This window comes from Coturnix japonica, chromosome 3 (genome assembly GCF_001577835.2).
Source record: "Coturnix japonica isolate 7356 chromosome 3, Coturnix japonica 2.1, whole genome shotgun sequence".
NCBI classification, from domain to species: Eukaryota; Metazoa; Chordata; class Aves; order Galliformes; family Phasianidae; genus Coturnix; species Coturnix japonica.
The window spans coordinates 26,605,235-26,629,562 of NC_029518.1; the positions used below are offsets into that span (position 1 = coordinate 26,605,235).

At 42.4% G+C, this 24,328-nt stretch overlaps 1 protein-coding gene and 1 long non-coding RNA gene across 2 annotated transcripts in view; one reads left to right on the forward strand and one right to left on the reverse strand.

Annotated features, from left to right (window-relative positions):
• Positions 1 to 632: 632 nt before the first annotated feature.
• Positions 633 to 12,352, forward strand: LOC116653123. Its single transcript, XR_004306498.1, has 2 exons — positions 633 to 5,748; positions 6,568 to 12,352. It is a non-coding gene; the product is annotated as an uncharacterized LOC116653123 (long non-coding RNA).
• ZFAND3 (zinc finger AN1-type containing 3) overlaps positions 10,617 to 24,328 on the reverse strand; it is a gene marked incomplete at its 5' end in the record, with an annotated part of 124,073 nt that continues 110,361 nt past the window's right edge. Inside the window, 1 exon segment of the mRNA NM_001323243.1 lies at positions 10,617 to 13,229. Within this exon segment, the coding sequence (NP_001310172.1) occupies positions 13,075 to 13,229 (155 nt within the window). The 3' untranslated portion in view covers positions 10,617 to 13,074.

The window sequence follows — 24,328 nt, forward strand, 5'->3', positions numbered from 1 at the left end:
TGGAATGGTCTGAAGTGATGAAATGTTGAGGGGCAGAGGGTGGGGGCACCAGATTAACAGGTGTAACCTATCCTGCCTCTGCCTAGGAAGCCTCCCAGGTAATTGTTTTAACTGCTGGGTAAATCAAAGTCAGCAAAGTGTTTCCAAATGAGAGAAAAGCAGCTTAGCCAAAATACGCTGTGTTGGATAGTAGGGAGATGAGCTGTTGGATTGGGTCCCGAGTAGGGCCACAGAGATGATCAGAGGGCTGGAGCACCTCCCCTATGAAGATGGGCTGAGGGAGATGGGCTTGTTCAGCCTGGAGAAGAGGAGGCTGTAGAGTGACCTCATTGCAGCTTTCCAGTATCTAAAGAGAGCCTACAAATAGGAGGGGAGTCAGCTCTTTGAAAGGGTAGATAACAGAAGGACAAGGTGAAATGGTTTTAAGTTGAATGAGGGAAGATTAAGGTTGGATGTCAGCAGGAAGTTTTCTACAGAGAGAGCAGTGAGGTGCTAGAACAGGCTGCCCAGAGAGGCTGTGGATGCCCCGTCCCTGTAGGTGTTCAGGGCCAGGTTGGATGGGGCCCTGGGCAGCCTGGTCCAGTATTAAATGTGGAGGTTGGTGGCCCTGCCTGTGGTGGGGAGGGTTAGGAGCTTCATGATCCTTGAAGTCCCTTCCAACCTGAGCCATTCTGTGATTCTGCGAGATAGTGGGGCACAGTATAACTGTAATTAATAATAAAAAAACACCCCTATTTTTGTTGTTCAGGAGGCATTTCTTACAGTTTAACCTGCAGGGTTTAGCCTCTGACAGCACTGATTGGCTTGCAAAGACTCTTTCTTGTATTCTGATATTCTGGAGGAAGTGTATTGGAAGAGACAGAGAGGGAACAAATGAGGCAGCAGCGCCATGCTGACTAATTGGGTGTATCTGCAAACAGCAAAGAACCCCAGCACTGCAGTCATGAAAATTCTCAAAGCCTGGAGATCTAAACGATGTCGGCAGCTGGGAAAGGAAGCTGCAAAAAGGGAGAACTCCTTAAAAACATTTTGATTACGGATGCACACATCCCATTTAAAAGCAAAACAAAGAAACCCAGAGCTGTAGCTCAAAGCGCCTTCCTGATTCCCACACAGCTTACTGAGCACATAACACACACATCCCACTGCCCAGATAAACCACCCTGAGAGAGCAGGGCTGCTGTGCAGGTTTGCAGGCCGTGTGTCACACAGTGCTCAGCGGACCATCACTTGAGGCCCCGTGCTCCTGCTGGGCTCATGGGGACTGCAGGGAGCTCGGTTTCTCTATTACTGTCATTTGTTGACATCAAGGACTAGGGGTTAGAAAAGATGTTATTTCTGGGACTCAACCAAATGCTGCTTTATTGGCAGCTGCCTTCTGTTTAGTTGCTTCTTTGTAAAGGGAAGAATATTGTCTTTGTAGCTCTTTGTGGCTTATGTTTTGGCTGCACATCAGATCTGGCAGCAAAAGGACCAGTTTAACGCCCTTTGAATGAAATGCAGGTAGCCCATTGTCCCCTGCTCTTCCATTCACGCTCAATGACGTTTTACTTACCCTTGGCTGCAGGAAATTCAATGTCTTGGGGGTACTGTGGAAAGGCAGATTCAGGACATGTCAGTTGAGCTATGATAGGAAGCTGTTGTTTTCCTTTTCTGATATGTACCAGGTGGATGGGCTCTGTAACCAGGGGTAGGGCTGCTTGGGCTGTTCTGGTTGTTTGAAGTGTAGCAGAGAGGGAGAGCCTGTTTGTCTTCTTGTAGATGCTGTGGAAGGATGAGGACCTTGCACCTTCTGTCAGTACTAGATTATATTCTCAGTTTGGGAAGCCTTGCAGAGGAAAAGAAGAGCAGAGACATGGAGGGAGTCTCCAGCAGAAGAGACAAGAGTCCCTCCCCTTTCCATAAAGACAAAGTGAGGAGGGAAAAAGGCTTTGCTTTAAAATTTTACTACTGGCTGCTGTTCTAAGCACAGCTCAGGTTTTGGTCTCTGTTTAAGGAGAGGGCTCATTTTAGAACCTGGTAAACTAGAACATACTTTGGTTCGGTTTCTTGGGGTATTCTGATGTGCTCTGAAGCACCGTGACACAGTTACATAACGCTGTGCATTTAATTTGTCTGCAGAATTGTTATTAGCAGCATCAGACTAAAAGTTTTCTTGGAGAGTGTCACCTGCAATCTGCTGCAAAATCATTTTCATGGCATTGAGGTGTTTGGTGTTTCTTTCTTGAGGTTTTCGCTAACAGCCCAAACATTTACAAGCCTGTGATACCGTGGCATTTCCAAAGAGACTTTTAAGTGCCAGTGGAAAGGGAAGGAATCTCAGTGGTCAAAATGAAGAAGCTACTAGATTATGTAGGAACAAGTTTCATTGCAGTCAGATACCAGAAGTCTTTATGTTATGCGTTTGATGCTTCTCTTACTTCTCAGCTTTACTTCTCAGCTCTAAATGCTGCAGTTCACTACATTTCATCCATCAATCATTAGATAAATCTAGATGTGAAACTAGTTTGCTATCGAGGAGCTGGGCTATGGAAGGGGAGATATCCATGGGAGCTGGAGGAGAATTTCTGCTTTCAAAACTTAAATGGAAGAAAAGTCCTTTAAACCCTGACCTTGAGCTCCTGGATTTCCTTTGTTCATGTTCTCTTCTAGGAGCCACATACTGGCTTTATTTACACTCAGTGAAATGAATCAATGTGTGACTCTCCTACACACAGGCATATGCTAATTTCTGGTTGAAATGGTTTTTTATTTGTGTGTGTGTGTTATTCTGCTACCAATACTGTCAGAGGGTTTCTGAGTAGTCTGTATTTATTTAATGCTTTTTAAAGTATTTTGGTGCTTTACAAATGTACTTACATGCTTTGACTGCATTCCCAAAGGACAGATGCCTTGGGAGGAAATATAGACGCATATCATAGAATCATAGAATGGCCTGGGTTGAAAAGGACCACAATGATCATCTCGTTTCAACTCCCCTCTACATGCAGGGCTGCCAGCCACCAGACCAGGCTGCACAGAGTCACAACCAGCCTGGCCCAAATCACCTCTTAGTGTGAGAAGGAGAACAGCACTTCAGCTAACCCTAAGGACTCTAATGGCTTGGAGAAGCTGGTCTGATGTACAGAGACCCCATCTAGTGACCTGTCCTTTTAGAAATCATACACATCTATTTCCCATGTCTTGTGAATATCAAATACTGAGCCAAAGCATTAGTTCAGCATGGAGGCAGATAAGTTGTGTCACATCTTGGCACTGGGCGATCACTGATGCAGGGCCCATCCTATGCTTGACTTGGATTAGCAGGGTGTAACCTATGAAATAATATGGCCCTGGGCTCCTATTGAGCAGGAAGAGACTAAAAGTGTGGTAAAGAGATCTGCTGTTTCTGTTCGTGGGAAATGGGTTTATCTATCGTCATGTACCTACAGGTTGGGTCACTAATTAAAGCTGGCTTCTGCAGGAAGCTCTGCCTCCCAGATGAAAAAATGGGCGCTGTCAGTTCACTGAATCAACAGAGTTCAGCTGTGTTCTGCCTCCAGCCTGGCCTCCTGCAGGGGCTGATCCCCTCTCGTCCTAAAAAGCAGCCAAGCATTGCCTTTGTTGGATGCCAGGAGGATGTCCCACCCAAGTCATCATCCCCTTCCACCTGCACCAAGTCACTGAGTGCTATTGACCACATGGCCACTGTTGGCATGTTGGACTAAAGGTGGTGGTGTGTATGAAGGCTTGTGTGGGACACATGTGTCCCTTTACTGACCTTTGCTTGCCAACTATTCAGTCTGTCACCTGTGTGAGTGAGACCACGCTGTGTGTTTCCTACTCCTGATGCAGCTCTGAGAAGACCAGCTTCCACATCCTCAAGGTAGGGTTTTTTCCCCTGTGTTTGTCTAAGTCTTAGTTAGTGGCTCCTCACCAACACAAAACACGTTGTTATGCTTTCTCTGCAATACCTACACACCACCAAAGAGATGTCACACAAAGCCTGGTTAGAATAGTTTGTGCTGTGCAGTTGATCTGCTGTGTATCTGCTGTGAACCTTTCAAGTTCTGCCGCCTTCATCACTCCAGGAGCTGGCATGCAGTGAACTGCTACTGCCCAGTTGTGCTGGCACAGGTAGGGGCCCAGCAGTCACAAGCAGCAGACACCATTATTTGCAAGCAGCGATGCAGGAAGAACGTGCTTCTGGCTGAAACGAGCAAATCATTTGTTAATCTCTTCAAATGCAGACTATTTACCTGCTAGCTTGAAGTTAACGTGCTAGTGGAGTATGTGCAGGGCAGCATACACAGGTTCATGGGCAGAAATCGCTGCTTCTCACTTCTCTGTTTTTCTCTGCTTGCGGGGATTCAGTTTCTTATTTACATGCTTTCAAATAGAGGACACAAATTAGCTGTTCTACAACTAATGCTGTCATTCTTCTTACATGCTTTGGAATAGCAGTACTCGAGTACTCCTCCTGTGCAGTATCCACAAGCAGTTATTCACAGTTAAGCCCTCTAAGATAGAAAATTGCACCAAGAAATCCATAAGCAATAAGAACAGCAAGGGTCAGTCTGCCTTACTGTGAAGAATGACATGGTGCGGGATGCCTGTCACCTTTTGTTCCTTCTCCTGTTAAAGCCTCAGCCTCGGCTCCCCGTGTGCTCTCAGTGAAACCAGAAGGGTTGGATTCAAAATACACTTCAGTCCTAGAATTACATTTTGCTGCCTTCTACAAAAACCCGTGTAATCTTTATGGTTTTTTCAGCTCCATCCGACAGGTTTTCTTTTCAGACTGCTCTCAAAATAAGAGCTCTTCCTTACTCCAGAAAGGTGCTACAAGTTGGCTACAGAAATCCAGACCGCGGTGATGTTAAGTGACCAAGTGAAGGCTGGTATGAAACAAAAGGTCAGTGCTGCACAAAGCTTCCTGCCTTGCTGGATGTATGCAAATTGCACCGGGCTAACAAGTTTCAGTGCCTGTGAACTGACACAAGTTCCTTAGGCTGTTTAATTTCCTCTCTGCTATCAAGCAAATGCTGGTGAAACCCCCCCAGAATGCACAATTCAGTCACAGACCAGCACTGTCATCTTTAACACACTGTAACTCTTTATAAACAGCTTTATTGTTTCACACAACAAAAGTGATTAGAAAGAGCAGGTACAATATACAACTTGGTTGCTTTGGGATGTGCAGGCGGTCGGTCCTGTGAATCCTGAGATGTTGCAGGGTTTGGGATCCGGGCACAGAGCACTGCTGCAGCTGTGGAGCAAGTGGGCGATTCCTGCACGTGCACAGCTGAGGCAGTGGAATTGGCTTTACCTTCATCATCCAGACCAAGAACAGCCAAGGCAAGGAGCTGGTTCCGACTGACAGGGTATGTTTGCTGTGGGTCCACCTTACCCGAGGTGTCCGTGTGGGTCAGCAGTTGTTCAGTAGTTGTGGCAGTTGAGAATTGCTTCCATGAAGCTCAATGTAAAGAAACCAAACAAACCCACAGTATCACGTTGTGCTGATACTTTTGAATCCATATTACCTAGCAAATGAGTGAGGACTTTATATTTTACCTATAGAATAATAACATTAGGATAACTAACAGAAGAAATAAAGGTAGAACAGACAAAAAAAGTGTATCTTTGGATGCTCGATCCATACTGATGTCCTGTACCTGCAGGGTGCTACCAAACACTGCCTGCGTGTCTCTAGAGGCTGTAGCATCCACGTAGCCTTTGGGTTCCTTGTACTGATGAAGTCCACAAAGAAAGGTAAGAGCACTGAGGAAGGGGATCACTGGAAATACAACTCAGCCTTACAGTGCACTAAGACAGCTCTGGGAGTTTTGTAGAGTAAGCAGCAGCAGCCCTTTAACACTGACTTAAAAATAACCTTTTCTCTGCAGTCAGAAACAGCTGCTGGCGATACACGCCTCAGTAGCTTTAGATGTGATCATCTCTGCTTTTCTGTTGCCTTTGCCTAGACTCTGAACATGGTTTGTGTGGTGGGGGGAGGGCTGCTGGGCAGAGCAGTTGGTGAGGGACACTCTGCACAGGGTGGGTGCATCAAGCCTCTAGAAATCATGGCAAGCTCAGAAGCCAGGGAGCAGAGGAATGAAGGCCAGCACGTGTGCTGGAACAGAGGCTGACACAGCAGGAGCTGCTGCCTCAGACTGAGCTGAAATACTGCTATCAAGGTAACAGCTGGTATAAAATCAGCAATGCCTGTTTATCTGATCTTGTATCTACCTACATATGCACACATAGGAAGCTCCTTACACATATCCCTACACACACATATACCCTCATGCTAGGAAGAGCAGAAGAAATGCTATTGAAAAACACCAGTGACCCAGCAGTGCTCACAGTTCCACAGCTTTTAGCATGTCCTTCTGTTGTCTGGGAGCGGGTAGAGTGTTTTAAACAGAACTGTTGGTGAGCATAATGGTGCTTCCAGGGCTAAGTCCGTAATTACTGATAATGTTGAAACTCCAGCAAATGCAGGTAGTGGTATGTGCTGCATTTCCAGAGGACTGATAAAAGGCACATGGGCGTGTTTGATCCCCTAAATATAATCTGATTTGCCAGCAGATTTGTGTGCATATGGCGTATGAAAGTACCTGTTTGGAACTATGATGGCAAGACCCGAGGCTGAAAATCAAAACCAGAAAACACAAAGTGAGCAGCGCAACTTGAAGGCACCTGCAGAATTCACAAGTAAGTGCTGTTTAACTGACAAGTACCTTCATTTATATAACCATGGAAGGTAATGAAGGAGAAGCTCTGCATGCAGACGGAATGAAGGTAACACCTCTGGCTATCGTGCACACCAGGCAGACTAGCCAAAGAAGCAGGACTTACACAAGTCTGATACAGGCTGCTCGGTTCAAACACTTCTAGCCAGCCATCGTTTTAAACTTTAATGCAGACTGGAACAGTTGTGCTCACCAACAGAGGATAATTTAATATTTAGCTTATTCCTGGAGCTCATCATCTTCAGCTCCTGCTGCTGCAGCTGGGCTCCAGAAACAGGTCTGCTTAAAGCTCACAGGAATCTAAAGCAAATGCAGTGTAGTTGGAACGCTGCAGAAGAAAAGAAGTAAAAGAAAGATGAGCTATTGTCGGAGTTAAGAATAAATTCTAAATTCAGCTTATCTAGCAAAGGGCTCAGACTTTTCTCTTCTGCCTCATCCAAGGAAGTCTTGCACTTGTTCCTTGGAAAAGCAGAGATGAGAGGAAGCATTTCAGGAGTTATCGGTGAACCTTTTTGCTGTTTTTTTTAATGCAGAAATGCTGATCATGCAGACTTTCCTCTCCAAAGATGATAAAATGCCGTAGGTTGTTTGTTTGAAAGGACTGCTTCTTTACTCCAAACAGACCCCAAATACCTTAAGAGGAACACAAACAAGATTTCAAGTGTTGTGAGAACCCAGAAGAGATGTACTTCTGGTGCTGCATTTCAGACTGAGGGATGCTTTGCTTTCAGAGAAGCCGACCAAGTGTTTCATGCTCTGGTCAGTGCGATCGCTGAGCTCCCTGGGCACAGCTGCAGGGGGAAGGAAGGAGCCTTTGGCAACTCGGAAAAGAATGAAAGGGATGAAGCAGCCAGGAAACAGTGGGCACCATCTTTTGTCCTCTTGTGTAAAGGGAGAGGCAATGGACAAGAGTCCATCTCTGTAATTCTATTCTCATTACTTACACAGTCCCTGTGCTGAGCTGCAAGTTATTAACTCAGCATCCTATTGCATGGTATGAGCTTTGCACAACCACAGCAGAAAGCAGTAGTCTGCTTATGGTTATACCATTGCCATGAACGCTTGCTACTATCTGAAGAAGAAAACCCTTCTGTTAGAGGGTGCAATCACTTTTAAGAACTATCTGTGATTATAGTGATCTTCTCCACTCTATTCAGATGCACATACTGAATTTGCAGTTGTTTACTGTTAGTCTTATAAGGTTCCGCTCACTGTTCTTTCAAAGAAAATAGCTGCATTTTGTGAAACAGGTAGGTCCTGTAGCAAAATCTGTTATGACTAAATAATCCTGTTTCATTGCTTCACATATAAATCTGTTTCAGAATTGACACAGATGAATTCCAAACAGGTATATTCACAGAGGCTGAGCAAAGCAGTTTTCTGTAGGTATTAAGGTAAGACAGTTGGTACAGTTTGGCAAGTCATCATTTGCCTCTTTACCATTTTGTGTTCTGAGGTGACTTGAAGAAGGCGGTGGATGTGCTCAGTACACAGCTGTCAGCGTGCAGCCTCTGCCTCCTGCTTTCATGCCTTCTTTCCTCCTGACTCAACTTCACATTGCAGGATGAAGCACAGAGAGTTTATGGGAAACTGTATATGAACAATATAATAAAACTATGGTGGGTTTGGACTATGGTGTGTTTTTTCCCTTCAGAGGTTTCCAGAACAGCATAACATCCAGGACAAGTGAAATGATGTCTGCATGAAGCTTCAGTTCGTGACAAAACAGCCTGTCACTGCAGTAAAAAGCACAGGGAGGTTATCACTTTTACAGCCCAACATCCAACTTTTAGTCTCCTTAAAGCAAGGTGTGGGGAGGGGGGGGGCGACTTCCAAAGGAACAAAGCTGGCACCTTCTTTTCTGTGGTGTATACCGAGAACCCAAGAAGAAAAACCATTCAATCCAAACTACTTGACCAGCTGCACACACTGACACCTCAATGAAAAGGAAAAATGAATAAAGAGTAGAAGGAGATGGAAAACATATCCTTGTGACTGCTGGCTGCAAGAGCTTTTATTCAAGAGTGGCTCTTAGCAGCACTGTTACAGTTTGTTTTCTTCGAAAAGCTGCACATAAACCCACTGCTGCACAAGTTTGCCACATAAAACTCGCACTGCAAGTATTCTCCAAGTTTAATCTTAGTCACTCTCCTTTCCAGTGTGGACCTCCATAAAGTATACACAGAGGCATTCTCACGTAAGGTTCTGAGCTGCTTATACTACAACTGTACCTTCATACAGCAGTTCTGCCACAGCAGCTTTTGTGTTGAGCCGCTGCTTAATGCTTACGCTGCTTTTGTTTCAGGAGGAGGATTATAACCAGGTATTTAAGTGATGAAATAAACATCTGGTGCCAGTAAACACAGTTCATTTTAAACAGCGTCATCTAAAAACGTTTCCATTTGTTTTCTATGTTTAAAAGTACCCGGGAGCATACAAAATTATTTCCAGCGCAAATTAGCTCCCATCTCTCTGTGACATTAAGAGATTACTTCAATTAGACCCTCTCTTTGCTGCTCCGCTGACGACTGACTGCAGTAACTACAATATGACAAGGAGATTATCAATTCATTTGTCTGGGCTCTTCTAACTGTGTGCATCATGCAGGCAGTGCGAATGGGTGCTGTCAGTTATTGCGCTGGTGCAATTCTTAAGGCGCCATTAATAGCAGTTTTCTTCCGCGGTGAGTCTTTGTACCGATACAGTCACTGTCAGTTAAAAAATATGTTCTTACACCTTGGAGATTTTTATACACCTTGTAGCACACCCACAGAAGGAACTGCAATGACTGCAACGCAAACAGAGCAACACAATGAGTTGAACATAAACAGGCTGTTGTATTCAAGAAGCCAATGGATCGCAGACATGCCAAAAGAAGAAAATCATGCAAGATTTGAACCTATTCATCACACTCCAATGGAGTAGATAAAAAGTACTTAGTATTACTTTTGGACCACTATATTTGCACCAGGGCTCTCCTAGGGTGCTGCCTGTGCACTACTGAAGAGCAGCTCAAGTTCTCTCATTTAACAGCCACATCACTTCTCGCTCAAGACACAAAACTGACTCAAAACAGAAATCAGGTGTAATTAAGGACAGGATGTTGTCACAACCTTCCCAGGCAATTCTTATTTTTCCTCAAAGCCTCAGCTTGCACCCAGCAATAGGTTTGACACTTGGAAACAGGGAAGCGCTGTATTACCCAACTTACCTTTCCTACAACACAGCCATGTTGTGCAAGGATCACACAGTTTGCTTGAGGAAATAACAGGTGTGCATGCTCTAGGAATGAAGCACAGTTTCAATTCCAAACAATTTTCAAAGCTGTTTTAAGTAATCACCTTGTCGTTCTCTCCTCCTCTTTAGTGCTGGTCTATTAGCTTTGTGCTTCTAACTTCTAAATGATTAAGAATCAACAGCTCTTCCTCGAGTCTTCCAAAGAGTTGTACAGCAACTGCATGAGCAGAAGTTGTTCAAATGCATGAAAGAACACTGAGGACATTTTACAACCCCTGTGGCAGCGGCAGGGTGCACGGTCCGCACCTGACTCACGCAGCAGCACAACCAACCTGGACTTCTCATCTGACTTCAAAATTAAACCGACCAATTGTCAGGCTACAGGATATTGAGCCGGATTTGCATGCAAACAAAATCTCTAAGTGAGCTGGAATGAAGGAAAAAACACAATTCTCCCCTTTTGGAACGGCAGAAAATACTGACTGCCTTCCACCAACCGTGAATGCAGCTCTAAGTTACTGGCTTAACGTTGGTATTATCCCCACTCAGATATTTCTTACATGAGCTTGCAGCAGGTTTACAGTGCAAAATACCCAGACCTGTTGGAATAGGCAGAAAGGAATTCAAACTTTAATCTGATTGGTTTAATTTTTTTTTTTTTTTAGCAGGAGGAAAAAGAATAAAGTTACAAGATTCTTTTAATATTTTCACAATGTTAAACTAAAACTGAGCTCTAGGCTACATGTGTAAGTAAATCTAGAACACAAAAGGGTTAAATAAGATCTTCTTTTAAGATACAAGAACTTAAGCTTTCTTTACGCTTAACAAACTTCACAGAACAGATACTGCAAAGGAACAACCCCGTCCCCAACTTCTTTGTTTAAAGTGAACATTGTCCATAATTCACACGAACTTTTACGTAGCGTCCTCGCGAGAGCCACCTTGAAACCATCTGTGCACTTGCAATGAGTTTAAAGAGAACGTTAAGGAGGAACAAAATAGCATCTTCAGTATTAATGCAGAGAAGTCTCGCGTGTCATTCAGAATGCCCATCAAATGCTATGAACAGGGTTTTGTAGGAAAAGAAAGTGCGTATCACAGCAGCAGCTGGAATCCATGCTTTTAGAAACTCTTCACAGCAAATATAAATCATATCCTCGGACGGCCCCTTTCAGCTGGACCGCTTCCTGAAAACGCAGCACTTTACTGAAGGTTTTGCTGCTGGCTTCGTATTCTTGAATAATAACTATAATAACAATAAACAATAAAAATAAAAATCACTCGCCTTTTGGGTAGCTTGCGTGTTATAGCGATGGGACACTTCTGATTTGCTTCCTGGCTAACTTACGCTAATACAGTCAGATGCCGAACGTGTGGGTGGAGATATGTTTAAATTTTTCTTTTTAAATCAGTTATCTCCTTGTTAAATGCTTCTACCGGAGTAACAACGTGACTCGGCCTATGAGGAGTTAGTTACCTGCACCAAGTGGAATGGAGGATGACTCATCCGAGCGTTCTCCCGCCACGCTGGGGTTTTCCAAGTGATGGTTACTTCACCTCTCTGATGTTTTCTCTACCTGCCCGGTATTTCAAAATGAGACAAAATCTTTTCCCTCCCTCAGATTTTCTTACAGATGTACCTGATCGTTACCATTCGCCTGGGATTAAGCTGGGTCACTCCAGTACAAATCCTTTTTACTTGCATTAAGCCCTGTGTGCAGCAGGAGACGTGCTGAATATTCTTTTTGCTTTTTGTTCACAAACTGACGAGACCGGTGCCATTCGGTTCAGCTCAGTGTGACATACCGTAATACAGACCCACAGGTCTAAACAGAGCCCAAGCATTCTACTCCATGTGATGCTTTTCATGTTCACTTTCTATACCGTCTTTGCAATAGATTCGGGCAGAGATGTTTGTGAGAGCGTTCAGCTGCATAGAGACAGGGCTGGTGTAACCCATGTGATTATCTCATTGACACTCTGATGTGAGGAAAACAAGCTCAATCTGATTCAGGGTGTTTCACTGGTTGTTCCCCAATACTGTTACTGAATTCCGTTTGCTACAAAATGTCCTTTTTTTTCCCCCCAATATATAAGTCTAGCTACAGAAAGTCAGTCTGTAGAATCCAGCCATGGCTACTGTGCTGTGAATTAGCCTTATTTGATCAATTATCAGATACCTGCACTTAGCAAAAGGCAAACAAGAGCCAATCAGGTTTCGGCCGGTGGGAATGGCTGCACCATTCTGTGGTGGGTCTGTGCAATCTTCACATGACCCTCAGAATCTCTGTGGATGCTATGTAAAATGTATGCACCATTTACTGCTCTGGGATGGAGTTGGCTTTAAAGTGTGATCTTAATTTAACTGAGGAAGAAAAAAAAAATCAACAAACAAAAAACAAACAAAAAAACCCTGATAGGTTCCTTCTAGTAAGATAGATATAAAAATTTTTCATAAGAATCTCTGTCCCCCTTTCTTTTTGGCTTCCTGGGAAGAACCAGAAAGATGTTCCTATCCCAACAGAATCCCTGATGCTGGTGACACTGCCTAACTCAAAAGCCACACGCGATGAAGGCACGAGTGACCAGTCAGGTCTTCTGGGCTTAAGCAGCTGCAGTTGCTGCTCGTGGTAGTATTTCACCTCCTCAGGAATAACCAGGCATGAAGAAGTGAAAGGCTGCACATTGAACAGTTTGTCTGAAAGCCACGTGCATAGCAAACTTTTACACCAGCTTCTATACAACTACTTGTGTTAACTCTGCAGCTGGAAAGTTCCCAGCGTAAGGCTTTTAGAGTGACTCCAGCAATAACAGAAGCCTTTGGATTTTTCTCGTTTTGATTAAATCCACTAGCCATGCTCAGAAATAATGTTTCTTCATGTTTTAATTTTTATACGGTGGCTAGCAGGCACCTTAGTAACCAGCCAGAAATCAATTTCACCCACCATCATCCCCTAAACTACAGTACCAGGACGGTTGGCTAAAGAAAGGAAACTGATTGGCTGTAGTCTGAAACTTGCCTAGTACAAGGTGTCTGGCTGACTTTGTCCTAAATAAGGCTAACATTAGTGAACTAAGAGAACAGCATTTGGTTGCAGTCTTGCACTCAGGAACATCCTTCACCGATGCGTTGGCAAGATCTTCCTACTTTCCGATCCAGTTTCACCATTTTCATAATGGCTTCTTCACGTCCACGTCCCATGTGGTCAAATGTGCAGTCATGTTGTTCAGGAAGGCGATGTAGCATACAGAACACATAACCTACCAAGGGAAGGGGGAGAGAGGGAAGAAAAAAGGACAGTTAAGAACTTGATTAAAATGGCAGAATCTTACCTGAGTCACAAGCGAAGTAGTGCCCACTAAGGAATTACTCAGCTGCCAAGAATCAGTGCTGGCTTCACCTTCCTCACAAAGCATTAATAAATGTCTGATTATTTACTGTATTTCTTCCGGGTTTATCAACACAGTATCAAAGTCACATGAGTGGTTTTTTGCCATCCTCTCACCTTATAGGAAAAGTCCCTCAAACAGTCTAAACCTGGTATACCCAGATGATAACAAAGTTAATGGGTCGGGTGCTCCTCACCTTCCCTGGACTCCTTTCTCCTTTAGGTGGAATGTCAGTTATGACTCTCATGCCCGCAGCACCCCAGGTTTGGCTCCCAGCAGACATTCAAGTCAGGACTGTTTTACTGTCAGCAGCCCACGTCAGTACTGACAGAGTTCAGTGCCTGAATACATTCCTGTTCTCAGGACCTTGTTGTCATGGACTGTTCCAGCACCAGCATGGGAGCAAACGAGCATTTGAGGCAGGACCGTGTCAGGCCACACCATCTTGTTCTGTAGCTAAAAAGATGTGGGTTATCATCTCTTTGTCTAAAGCTTATCTTTCTCATCGGTCCAGGAGGGCAGCTCCAACAGCCACCTCCTCTTCCTAATCCACCAAGAAAATCAGCTTTTTTACTTACTTGGCCCTAACACTGTACAACAGAACAACCATTGTCTCAATTTTCCTGTCTTTAAAATGAATGTGATATGGTGATAAGTAGTTTTGGAATGATACAGCAGTAGAAAGTGTTACACAACCACAGGGTTCATGCAGTCCACCGTATATGAAATGAGGGCTGCTACTGCCTGAGCTGCAACATTTTCCCTGAATAATGGGCACAAAGAGCATCACTTTGCCTCCCACAGAATGCTTTATGTTGCTGCCAGTCCTTGGATGCTCAAGAGATTCAGACTACAAAATGATGACATTCGATGGATTGTAATGGATAAAACTGAGTGAATGACCAATAATGTGTGCATGTGTGTTCGTGTGCATGTATGTGCAGTTCAAGTATTTCAAACTCCTGAACTATAAGACATCAATAATAGGAGAGAACAACAGGCTACTGTAATGTGAATGTGACTGTGCTATGAAAACAGGAAAGGAAAAAGTACCACACACAGAATCGTTCTTTAAAAATTCAGGAAAATTGACTTATCTTTGCTCATTCTCTGAACAGCACCAACTAGGAAAATACCTGCTGCTATCTGTGGCTGGCTTTGAAACCCAGTAATAGGAACAGAGTAAGAAGTCTTCCGTATTGGCACATGGAATTCAGGAATACAGAAACAATTCAGACCGAATTGAGATCTAACACCTCTCCCCTTGTGATCACTGCCTCTACTTCAATCTCAATCTGGTCATACAACACTGAGATGTGATGAATACATTCCCCCAGGTGCCAAAAATTCAAGGTTTGGTTGCTAAGATGAAAACAACCTTGGAGTACAGTTTTAATGCTGAATTGGCAATTCCATCCAATTCTTTCTTACAGAAAGCAAGGACTGAAGTTTTCCCTTCTTATTTCTTGAATTAAGAGTTCAAGTTAAGGAACCAGTGTCACGGTAGACGCAAGGACACATAAATAGCTGATGAGATCAGCCAAGAAAAATAATCGGTCAAAGTCCATCAGCTTATTTGCAATGGAAGTGACAGAAGCAGATACAGGAAACCCTTCTTCAGCAGACTGTGCTGAAGTCGTTTCAGTTCCCAGCTAGGTAAGATCGGTTTTAAGTCCTAATGGTTTAACAGATTCCGTCTACACGGTTAGTAAGTCTATGTAGAAACACCATCTCACTTGATCTAAAAGCGATATTGACTATGTACACAATCCTCTGCACAGTTTCAACAAGTACCTTTGGACCAGCTTGATAAAGCTAAAGAAGAAACACATTTAGAAGATGATTTATCACTTTTGAACATGACCATCATTCACACCATCTTTTCTCCTTCTACAAAGCCTTTTGCCTTTTGTAGACCAGCATAACTTCACGGTGTTCCTTTCTCCTTCGTTCGCCCTAAGAAAACATAGCCTATTCTGTACTTTGTCATATCTTTATCAAACACGCTTTAGTTCTTTTTAGAGCAACTGTTTCCATATGAGACAGTCACTTTAAAGACTGGAACTTTTGTTTTCTTTCTTTGTTTAAGGTTTTATTTAGAATTTAAAGGACCTGAATAGCGGTACACGGCAGCTAGTTGAGTAACAGCACTTCCAAACATTTCTGCCATAAGTTCAGAGCAGATTTCTTCAATTAAGTTATAATGCAATAAACACTATTCTCTGGTCTGGACATCAGGGGTCGCATTCTGCAGTCTCTATGCACACTAATGCTTGATGTAGTTTTGGTACCATCAGCTCCTACAGCACTTAAATTAACTTACTTGTACTGGGATGTATTGTCATTAAATGTTCTTGTGTTCTGGTCCTTAAAACCAGTCCAGATTTAGAGATGAAGCTTTGTCTGCTGAGCAGTTGGCTTGTTATGGCTATAAAGCAGAGTTGGATAAATGTGCTCTTTTGGTATATTTACTGTTAAGTTGATTATTGGAAAACATCAAATACAAGTTGTTTCCTTTAAAGGATTTTACTGCAGAAACACTCCTTTTAGCACATTGTAGCTAAAAGGCAAAATAAATAAACCCTCTGCTGCAGAAAAGAGCATTGGAAAAAGGAATCCATCTTCCAACTGAAGTAAGTTTACTGTGGTCATCAACCAAAAATAGTTCAGACTTCCACCCCAAGCATAAAAGATGTAGATCTACTAAACACAATAATATGTCTCAGAGCACTGCAGTTGTTTTCTGAAATTAGAAGTAACCCATGAATCACCTACTCTTCATACCTCTAATGCAAACATCACAGAAAAAACATTACTTACTGCATCAAAACCTCTGAGTTCCTTTAAGTAGCCCAGAAACTACTCCATAATCAGTCAACATTTCACTTCTGTTTCATCTCCAGAGCATCAGTGGCTGAAGCCATGAGTGTTACGGCTCTGCCTTACTGGTACCCACACAGGTGACTCTTCTGCACAGGAATGCTAAAACAACAACGTTCAAAGGAGTCTACAACTGCACACAAGGAACTGTGAAGTTGATTTCATCATTCCTGAGGAAACTGCTGAAAAAACGTAATGTGAGATGAAAGACAACATAATCAGCTTCTATTCAAGACCAGAGAATAGAGCAGACCTAGTTCACCGTATGTGCAATGAAAAATGACCACATTTTCCTGTATTCGAGAGCAGTGACTGAACTGAAGTAAGGATTGATGGCTGAGAAAACTATTTAAACAAAAACCACATTTTAATTATTATCTTTGCCTTCAGATTCTCAAAGTAGTCAACTGTGAGAGTATCAGCAAAACACATGAAGCATCAGAAATAATTCAAGTAAATGGCATAATAATTCATGACATGAGCACCAAATTGTAACCGGGGGAGGAGTGCCCCATTCTGTTCAATATTTTCTCTTTGTTCACAGAATGCGGTCAGACTTCCTGGAACATAAATGCCCATGAGGCAGATTACTGCAAACCACCAGCAGAGCGGCACAGAGTGCTGCTGGGATCACTCAGGTGGGGGGATTTGGTCAGGTGCTGTGTCTTCTAAATGCTGCTGAAGAACACGACACTGTTACATAAGATACAGGTAAAACAATGAGTCCTGGTACTCAAACAATGCCATACCAGAAAGGAAATTCCTTCCCTCTTCCCCCAAAATTCTGGTCTTGATCTCATTGATGAAACATTCAGAAAACCGCTAAAGGAAAACTGTTATTTTTTCCTTGTTTGCAAGAATGCTTTGAAAAGGGGTGGAAGTGCCAAGCAATGTTATTAAATATTTATACAGCTCACATATTTACAGAGTGGCTTAAAAACATCTCACTGTGTCTCCGTTTGAAAGATCCCGCTGTATGTTACTTAAGTAGTTGCATGTTCCCACAATAACCTCTTAATAACTGCCTGATATCTGTATTTTTGGAGCAACATACAACGTGACAATCCATCTACCAAAGAAAACTGAACTGTATGTTGAGGTACATTCCTGCATTCCTAAACAAATACATATATATGCAGGTTTCTACAAGTCTGTGTACCACACCAAGTGCAAGAACAGATTTTAAGGTATCTTCAAAAGGCAAACAAATCTCCAAGATACATTATATGACCTGGTGAAGCCACACTGTAGCCAGCAGAGCAAATTAGCTCATCGAGTGATACATGCTGCACTGCTCAGAATAAATGGAGATCATTCCCCTATTGAGTGCAGTTATCCCCTGAATAACGTTTATACATCTGCCCTCATCCACTCCAGCTGGAAAGGTAGCTTAGTTTGTTGCAAACCGTACAAGCAAAAAAGCTGGTTTTAAAAATGCAGGAGGGAAATACTTGTTTTTCAACACTTGAAATTGCTAAGGAAAAAAAAGTGCAAGTACAGCCACTGGCTACAAAGATAGAAGATCAAGACCCCGAAGACCCGTGCAATGAATACATGAGAAGACACCAGCTCCCTGGATCTCAGCGTGGTCCAGTTTATCCCTCCAGTATTTTGGTGGCTGCTTGAAAGAGCATTCATGCAAGAGAAGCGAGTAAAGCTGAGCTACATTCTAGCCAGGCAAAACTTCCAGCATTATTTGTATGCACTGCTATTCTGTATCACAAAAACATCCTAGGCCTGTTGAGATCCCATTACCCTCCCTCTATACAGCTCCATTCTTGCACGTACTCAAAACATTTTTTTTTCCTATGGGGGAATGCTCTGCATCGGCAACGTCAGCCTGCATTACACAATTCAAGGAACATTCTGCTTTCTTGACATCTCCTATAAAAAAGCAAGCAGACCCAACCCCAACAAGCTGAACAACAAGCTTTTGGGATTAAGTAAGCTACAGTCTTCTCGTGTTCCTTTTTCCCCTGCTTTGCAAGGGGAGATGTCCCTGCCTGTAGCAGGGGTTGGAAGTACATGATCTTAAAAGGCTCCTTCCAACCCAAACTATTCTATGTTTCTAAGACTCAGGTCATAATAAACACTGCAGGTCTCACACAGCATTGTACCTCTGTTCCAGTCTGTGCCAAAATAAAATAGTGGTGGTTAATCTTTTATTATAGACCTGCTCTAAGGAACACAAGCAAATTAGAGTAACTACATTTACATCATAACTTCTTCCCCCCACTAAGGATTTATCTGTGAAAGTCATCATCTATTAGAGACAGACTAACTGGGCGACTCAGACTCATGCTAATTGTCATGGATACAACATGTAATATTTGCTTCTGGACTGCTTTATACTAAAAAAACAAAGAGAGCCCGCCTACACATTTCATCTTAAGGGTCTCCCTCCAACCCTTCCCACTGTGCAAGTTGCAGTCCAGTGCAGCCAGGCACAAGCAGAAGCTGCGATCCCACAAACTGACGTACCAGCACAAATGGCAGGTTGCCACTGTTGTGAAATGTGTTAAGAATTGGATCCCAGTTCGCTACAATGATAGATGCAACTTGATAAAAATCAGCCTTGTAATTTAAGTCACATTATTTCTCAGTGTAACTGGAGGAAATATTTTTCTCTAAGAGACTTCGCCAATTGTTGAGGCTAAAAAATTGGTTTAATTTAACAAGACCATTTTCAAATAAAACATTCTGCTCCCAACAGCAGCGCCAAGCAGTTAACGGCACTGTACAATCACATAAAGGGAGAGGGGAGTTCTGTACAAAATTAAGAGGTTAAATCTCATGTAGGCGAAGAGCATTTCCCTTTTTTGAGTAATTGCGCGATCCTGCAAGGATGTGTTCTGGAGGACGTCACACCACCACTGTGCTCATGAAAGGAGTGCTCAGTTCCATGCCCACGTGCCCAAGGACAAAGTGCACACTGACCCTCCCCTATCACTCCTAGTTTCACTACATCCTGTAGGATGTGGGAGAACGATTCCAAAGAACAGAAGGAGGAGGGGAGATATGCAGTAAGAAGGCAGAATTGTGCCAAGAAGGAATCTCACTGCCCAGGAATAGACACCTCATAAAACCATAAGCCATCTAAATAGGTGACACTACTGCAAACGGGAGTATTCTAAGACATTAATTCCATAGGCTGTACTAGCATATACGCGAATATCTGTTTCCCATCCAGAATAATGTGAGACCTTGAGAGAATAAAAACAACAAAAAGTAAAAAGGAGTAATTATTGAAAAAGGACAAACTAGTAGAGCTACCCTAAGATGGGAATGAGGCCTTGTGTATAGGGTTTGACATTTTCATATGAGCTGGATCAGTAGTGATACTTGTAGATGTCTGTATGCCAAGCCCATCAGAGCTAATGCGTTCATCCCAGAAACTCAGGATTTAATTAAGAGCCAAAGTGTATCCAGTAATTTAATTATAATAGCAAGCAATACTGAGTGATTTAATAATGTATGTGCATCATTTTGGTTAGCTCAATGAAAATGCAAAAAAAGGCAGAGCTACTAATGAAGAACTGGAATAAATAATGAATGGTTCTGTACTAACATACTGTATGTGTTGTATTAATTCTAAATCTTCTCCTGGATCCTTGACATATTTTGACTTCACATCATCACACGCTGAATATGATTCCAGGTTTGAGTTTTAGCGTACTTCCTGAATGATATTATTTATGCCTCGGGTTGAAACGGCTTTCTAGAGGTTGCACCTTACTGATCCAGCCTGACTGCTGGACTTGTCCAAATCACTGGAGAGATGCAGCTCTCTTGTTTTAAAAACTAGATTAAATTTATTTTAGGCTTTTATCCCCCCCACTTACAAGTTACTTCCGGAGCCTCTTAGACTACCCCTCCTGCTCCACTGAAGTCTTTGACTCCTGTATCCTCTTACAGCCTGTATCGAGAGTAATTCTTCTCAAAGAAAACCACAGCTCCATTCAGAAGCTGTATTTATACCACAGACGAATACACAAGACTTGGGTGGATGCACATCTTCCCCCTTCCCCACCTCTGTTTTTTTCTTCACTTTTATTTGAGAACACTTGCACAACAATTCCTGCTCCTGCTTGTTCGGAGTATGGCAGGCTGCCCCATGCCACATTTATTCACCTATTTGGGCAACTCTTCAGAAAGTCTGAAACATTTAATGGCTGCAAGCAGCTCTGCAGGTGAACATTTCCACTTCACTTCAATACATATATAGACAGAATTACATAAGTGTATTACTTCTTTAAAAAACTCCCTAGAGAAAATTCTACACCGTTGCGATGATACTGTTCATAAACAGTTTTCCACCTCTAAAAAACTCTACCTCGAGGCCACAAATATTTGATATTGAGAGCTCTGACACAGACTAGTGTTATTTTTTACTTTTGTGAAAACTGCCATACGCTGATCTTTATCTCACAGCAATCTCTGCAGTTAAGAACTCTAGCAGAGAAGTAAATAGTCCCAATATTTGGCTTTAACACTTTCTTATACCTTATAAAGGTGAAAGGAGATAAGTGAGGTGTTTTCTTCCCTACTTCCTACTAGGAAAAAATTAGACTTTCAACAGAAGGAATCCGTGGGGTTTCCTTGTTACCTGCTGTGAGTGCTTCTTTCTTCTTTGTATGGGTACTGATAGAAGAAGAGACCTAACACAGCACAGCAAAAAATGCTTACCTGTCCCTAGCACAGTAACACCTCTGCCAGAGCTCCCTGCAAGTGATATGCTGAAAAACTTGCTGTATGAAAAGCATTAAAATAAAACCGCATTTATTAAAAAGGTGGGCTTAAAAGCTCAACTGACCCATCTCAATCACATTTACTGACTAGGACTGTAGGAAGGTAACCAACAAGCTCATTAAACACTACTAAATCATAAGAATCATAGAATCATAGAATTGCTCAGGTCAGAAAAGTCCTTAAAGACCACTGATTCCAACCACAACCTAACCATACTACCCTTACTAACAACCCTTCACTCAATCACATCTCTGAGCACCACATCCAAATGGCTCTTAAACACACCCAGGGATGGTGACTCAACCACCTCCCTGGGGAGCCTGTTCCAGTGCTCAACAACCGTTTCTGTAAAGAAGTGTTTCCTGATATCCAACCTAAACTTACTTACCCTGGTGCAACTTGAAGCCATTTCCCCTTGTCCTTGTCCTGTCAGCAGTGAGAAGAGTTACCTGTTCCAGATCTTTAGGTAGCACGGTGAAAGAAATTGGTACGCACTGTAACCCAGCCCCTGCTGGTTGGGTATATTGGAGGAATACACTACACTACATACATACCTTATGAGCCCTTAGCTACAAAGCAGACCATGAGCCCTGTTTACAACTGTAGATCTACAGACAGCTTTTCTGAAACACACACTAGAGCCTTACTTCTGAGTCCTGTCCTTGGAACCCAGGCAGTCAGTTCACTGCAACGTTCCATCTGTACTATTTTCAGAACATATATTACTCAGATCCATAATAGTTAACAGCTCCTCTTCCTTATCATTTCAATTACAGTCTTGGGATAATATCATAGTAAAACAAAACAGAAAGCCCTTTTGCTGAGCTTGAATCCTTTTGTTGATGGTGACATTTTTGTTTGTTTGTTTGATATTTGTTGCAATTTAAGCTAAGGTGCTGAGCATTGCTGGAATGGGGGAAGCTAAAGTACTCTTTTGGACATAAATACCCAAGGTGCAGCGTTCCCATAAGGCTGCCAATTATGGTACATCTTCAGGCATGGCAGCAAGTCTTGCCAGCATTACATGATGTCACCAGTTCCTAATAAGATTTCTTTTTCCTTTATTATTTATTATTGAATTGGTTGAGCTCAGTCTCCAGAAGCACCGTGTGTATTTAATTTTCATCAGTGGAAGTACATCTGTTATACCAATCCATTATTGTGTTTGGAGCCATTCTGCTTTGTACCAGATAAACCCTACCCTTCAGTCAGTGAACTGACCGGTACCATTACAAATTCTGCTGCATACAAACAGGTTCCATAGAAATGGAACTAAACTTCCTATTTTACCAAGTTATAAGAGAAGCTTTATTTTCAGTACACATTGGGCTGTTTTCAAGCAGTTGTCAGCCTTTTCTTTTTGCTTATCTACACACGTTTCTGTTCTTCTTCCTGTTCTTTTGAAGATAATTTCTAAATTAAGTGAGTAAATCAAATCATTCCAAATTTATTCTGGCACAATCCAAGCAAGTGCCTCATCTCCTGTGTTTATGAACAAGCAGCTCTGTTACACAAGTTAAGAATCTGCAGCTGCTTGTCTTCCATTTGCTTTATTATTGCATCAGTGAGTCTTGCCACTATAATACCTATAGCAACACTTGAGTCTCTTCTCCATGAACACATTTTGCTTCTGATGGCCAACAGAAATGCTCAGCACCAGTCTGTCCCCATTATCCTCCTACCCCTCTGCTTAGCAGAAAAGCTGAACAGAAGTGAAGCAACAGACACTTAAACCATCTCAAGAAAAGAATTCTACCAGGCCATTGGACAGCTACACCGAGCTCAATTAAGAACAAGGATGTGGAAAAATAAGCCTATTTACAAACCAGAATGTTCTTTTGTATACCTACTATCTGTGCTCACGTGTACATATGTGCGTATGCCTATAGGAATGAATTTATATACATGAAACAAGCCAAATACCAAATTACCAAATACTTTAGAAAGAGAAGAAATGGTAACACAAAACCCACCACTGAGAGCTCTGTTTCCTGTCCCTGCCAGGATTACAGATTTTTACAACATTTCTAATGCCTTCTTATGGTGGTTGGATCTCTTTTTAAAACATTAATGAGTAAATGCAAATTAAGTCCTTTGCATCATTAATAAACTATATGTTTTTGAATGCTGGCAACTGGCAAATTATCCTTAGAACCCCATCAGACTGAATCAGGAGACGTTCAGGATGGAGGATGTTCTGTAACAGACACAAGGACGGTTTGTTTTTAATGCTGCTCTTATGCAAACTAACTGTGCTCCCCACTGGTTTCTTCCCTCGCTGACCTCATGGTCAGGTTTCCTTTCAGCCATTTGCTGCAAATCAAAGTTTGTAATTTACCCAAGTTTGCCATTCTGCTCTTGTTGAGTAACCTCCCTCATGATGGCTGCTCACATACAAAGGAATGTGGTGCATCAGTATCAGACATACATTTGAAAACTCGACATGGATTTCAGCTTCTCTTTTATGTCTTTATTTTCCTGTATGAATGAATTTATCATTTTAGCTGACTGTATAATGAAACATGTACCCCTTGTAGCACTGTGGCCTCCTTTCTTCTTCCTTTCTGTCCCCTCCTCTCATCTAAGCAAAATGCCCAATTTTCAGTGTTTGTTTGCAGTAACCTTGTATGAAACAAGCCACAAATTATTCTGGTACAAATTGAGCTATAAACTATTCGAGCATCTTTTGATTTTCTGTGTTGCTAAGCTGTAGCTGCAGCGAGCACCTTGCTATTAAACATGTTAGAAGTAGAAACCATTTTAGAAAGGCAATCTTATCCACTTTGATCACATTCTGATGAGGCATTTCACCAACTTCTAATAAAACTTTAATGTGGACTGTATCCAGTTTGCATTAAAGTCACGTTCAGCGCCATCTCTGACAATCCTGACACATCTCATACCGCAAAGATTCAAACAGGCTCCCAGAAACACACACACACAATAGATATTCCTATCAGAGATGCACACAGTCATAGCAGCAGCATCTCTCTAAAACTACCACAAGGCAGATACATGTACTTCCCAGGGCCAGTCCATTGACTGCAAGAAGACAAAACTAAAAACAATCCTGCATAGGCGGTGTCTGACTTACAGTCTGTTAGGACATGGCCTGTAAACAGTAAATCATTCTATACTGACCCACTGGGACACCCTATTAATTTAATTGCTTAATTGCTGACCAGGACTGGATCAAACACGACAGATGTGAAACACCTTTAATGAGCTCCTAGAACACCCTCGGTATGTCTCATGCAATTCCAACACTATTAAAGATGACTCCTGTGTTTTAGCTTGAAATAGCAAGGGATACTAGAACTAGCTTTTGTTGTAGAACGCTA